Genomic DNA, 3768 nt, shown 5'->3' on the forward strand with positions numbered 1-3768 from the left:
AAAAAAGCAGCCTAAATTAGTCTTCTTGACCCTGATTTTTCAAGAATTTGGTTCTTACAGATCATAAGAATAAGAATTTAGAACTTTAAATCCTTCCACATTCTGCTAGTCAGTGAATATGTACTATAGTATATAATAATACCTAAGTCATTCCTCCACACTGCACTCGATCCAATTCTATTTGATTTCAGAAACGGATTTTGAACATGGGCCTGTTTGACTAATCAGATGATCATTTTCCTATTCTTTTCTATTTAAATCCTGAGTGGCAGAGCTGTATTTAGGAGGGCAATGATTTCATTATACAGGCAGAGGGAACTGCCATTACAGCAAAATAACAAGAGCCAAGTTGGCTAACGGAAAATGTTTCCTATCACACTAAAGGAGCCACAAGAGAAATACCAACAAAATGTCACCTCAAACACAATGACTACAGGATTACAGAAATCTAATTAGCCATTTCATTAACTGAGTCCTGTGAACATGGCAAACAATGGGGACTGAGAAGCATCTATTCATTGGAAATACATGGAACTGTCAAGGAGCTTGTTCAATAATGTGTCCCCTGTATTTTTTCAGGTGGGGCTGGGGCAGGGGGTTGAGTGACTTATTAAAAGGGTGCATTTCAGCATGTTTTTAAGAACTGAAGGCACTTTCAGGGAGTTAACTCCACCGCTATGGACTGACAATAATACCTTAGAAATTTCATTTCTAATCCCCCACGAGCTAATTAGGTACATTTATAGACATGATGTACCAAAGGTTATATCTGACAAACATCATCAAAAAGATCTTATCTGGCACTATTGCATTTTCATATAGCATTTACAATGTGTATAAATAAGATTAAATTTCTTTGCTGGCAGATGCCTCTTTTTGTTAGCATTTATACCTATAGGTTTTAGTGTCTGAGACATTTTTAGTCTAATAAATGAGTGGATGGAACAATTTTTAAAAGAAACAAAGTATTTTGACTCCAAAATAATAAAGGAACGCGGATCCAAGAGACATGGAAAGCATTCGATGGCATTGTTGCACTTTCTGATTTACTAAAATAAATCACTTCATCTTAGTAAAATGTTAAGAGTTATCACTGAATTTTTATGAGGGTGTCATTGCAGATAAAAAACACTGAAGTGGACAGTAGTCACGTTTCTACACACTGTACCTTTTCACTCTGGTGCCAATCCATGTATTGATTAGTAAAGCACACTGCGATCAAGCCAATGGCCACGGCCCTGGCATCCCGGGCCACTGCTGCTTTGTGACCTGGCCTCTCCCCTCCTAGGTCACCAGTTTGCGCTGGGTCCATGGTGACAGCATAAGACTTCCTGCCTCTGCCTTCAGGGTGTGGCTCTCAACAACATGACAGGCGCGTTGTATTGTTGATACAGAGCGAAGCATAGAAAAAAGTGAAGGAACGTTCCTTCTTAAAAAAAAATAATAATCTGATTGTAGGTAAAAAGCAAGGCGAAGAGAATAAGAGAATGAAGGACAGCACAAAAGGCCCGCATTCTAATCAATGAAGCAGCACTTCCATCTCTGAACGATCACTTTCCAAAGGAAGGGGCGCTAACTCAACCTCATACATTCAAAACATTGACACCCGAAAGGTTCACCTGCAGAAAATTAACTCCGGGAGAACCCGCATGCGCAGCTGTGAGGCTACTCTGGCGGGCAGGTTCTGCCCTCCTCCTCCCTGCGGCCCCTCAGGGGTCAGCGCCTGAGGCCCCTTCCCAGAGTGCTCTGCGCCCGGAAGCAGCGGCTCCCAGGAAGGCGCCATTTTGCGTTGGTGGAACCAGAATAACAAGATGGCAGCGGCCTGGGCAGAATGACAAAATGGCGTCACCGGGTGAGCAACAACATGACCGAGCAGCAGAGTGACAGCGACGGCGGGGCCTCGGGGTGGGAGGCCACGGCGGTGGGGGCAGCGGGAACCCCGTCCTAACTCAACGCCCCCCTTTTCCAGCCCGCGACGTCACGAAAGCCCAGAATCCAAGCGGCCCAGCCTGGGAACCTCACGAGCCCCTTAGAAACGGCGGCCCGGAAAGGAGCAGCCCGACGGGGCGGAGGTGATTAGGGTTCCCTTGGGGGATTGTGGGCCCTGTGACACCGAGAGAACCACCACAACCGTTTCACCGTTTCCGTTTCCGGCCGCCGTCCTCTGCGGAGTTGCTCGGGGCGCTGCCGCCCAGAGAGGCTTCTGTCCTCCTCTTCGAGGTGAGGTCCTGGGCTTGGCCGCAGCCCCGCCGGAGACCGTGTCCCGGGATGGCGAGCTGCAGCAGCTCTCAGGCCGAATTCACTGTCCGGGGGAAATACAAGCTGGTGCGCAAGATCGGGTCTGGCTCCTTCGGGGACATCTACTTGGCGATCAACATCACCAACGGCGAGGAGGTGGCGGTGAAGCTCGAGTCCCTGAAGGCCAGGCACCCGCAGCTGCTGTACGAGAGCAAGCTCTACAAGATCCTGCAGGGCGGGGTGGGCATCCCGCACATCCGGTGGTACGGGCAGGAGAAAGACCACAATGTGCTGGTCATGGACCTCCTGGGGCCCAGCCTGGAAGACCTCTTCAACTTCTGCTCCAGGAGCTTCACGATGAAGACTATACTGATGCTGGCGGACCAGATGATCAGCAGGGTGGAATATGTGCATACAAAGAATTTCATACACAGAGACATCAAACCGGACAACTTCCTCATGGGCATCGGGCGCCACTGTAATAAGTTGTTCCTGATTGATTTCGGTTTGGCCAAAAAGTACAGAGACAACAGGACAAGGCAACATATACCGTACAGAGAAGATAAAAACCTCACGGGCACGGCCCGGTATGCGAGCATCAATGCCCACCTTGGCGTGGAACAGAGTCGCCGGGACGACATGGAATCGTTAGGCTATGTTTTGATGTATTTTAACAGAACCAGCCTGCCCTGGCAAGGGCTGAAGGCTGCCACCAAGGTACAGAAATACGAGAAGATTAGTGAAAAGAAGATGTCCATTCCTGTTGAAGTCTTATGTAAGGGGTTTCCTTCGGAATTTGCCATGTACTTAAACTACTGCCGTGGGCTGCGCTTTGAAGAAGCCCCGAATTACATGTACCTGAGGCAGCTCTTCCGCATTCTTTTCAGGACCCTGAACCACCAGTATGACTACACATTTGACTGGACAACGCTGAAGCAGAAAGCAGCCCAGTCGGCGGCCTCTTCCAGTGGGCAGGGTCAGCAGGCCCCAACCCCCACAGGTTTCTAAGCGAGAATGAAGGAACAGAGGAAGCAGTGCCGGTGATTGGAGCAGCATTGGTTTCTCCCCAAATCTAGACATTTTAGTTCATATGTACACTAGCCAGTGGTTGTGGACAACCATTTACTTGTTGTAAAGAACTTAATTTCAGTATAAACTGGATCTGGGAAGCATTGTTGTAATTGTAAATATTAACTGAAATAGTGAAACATGGTGTCCAGTTTTCTATTCCATTTTTTTTTTCAAGTGGAAAAGTGAATTAAATGGTTGACACACACAAATAGGTGGAGAAATTGTACATATGCCAATTTTTGTGTGAACATCTTTTACTTTTAGCTATGCAGCTTTGAGATCTCATTTCAGAAGAATGGGATGAGCAGTGTTCACCCACAGTTGTGATACTTGTATATGCTCACTACTGTGCATTCTTAGGGTTTATCCATCCCTAGGGTTTGCTAGTTGTTCACTTAAAACATTCTTAAATGGTTGGCTTCTTATTTGCAAGCCAGATGATATGGTAGTAACCAAAGG

The 3768-nt window shown here is 47.0% G+C and overlaps 1 protein-coding gene across 1 annotated transcript; it reads left to right on the plus strand.

The window, feature by feature from the left end:
* Positions 1 to 2268: 2268 nt before the first annotated feature.
* On the plus strand, positions 2269 to 3246 carry LOC102261017 (casein kinase I isoform alpha). Its single transcript, XM_005875801.1, has one exon. The coding sequence runs from the start codon at positions 2269 to 2271 to the stop codon at positions 3244 to 3246; it is 978 nt and encodes a 325-aa protein (XP_005875863.1).
* The last annotated feature ends 522 nt before the right edge of the window (positions 3247 to 3768 follow it).

This window comes from Myotis brandtii, unplaced genomic scaffold (assembly GCF_000412655.1).
Source record: "Myotis brandtii unplaced genomic scaffold, ASM41265v1 scaffold47, whole genome shotgun sequence".
In the NCBI taxonomy this organism is placed as follows: domain Eukaryota; kingdom Metazoa; phylum Chordata; class Mammalia; order Chiroptera; family Vespertilionidae; genus Myotis; species Myotis brandtii.

Coding starts and splice junctions, on each gene's coding strand:
- LOC102261017 (XM_005875801.1), top strand. CDS start 2,269: ATGGCGAGCTGCAGCAGCTCTCAGGCCGAATTCACTGTCCGGGGGAAA.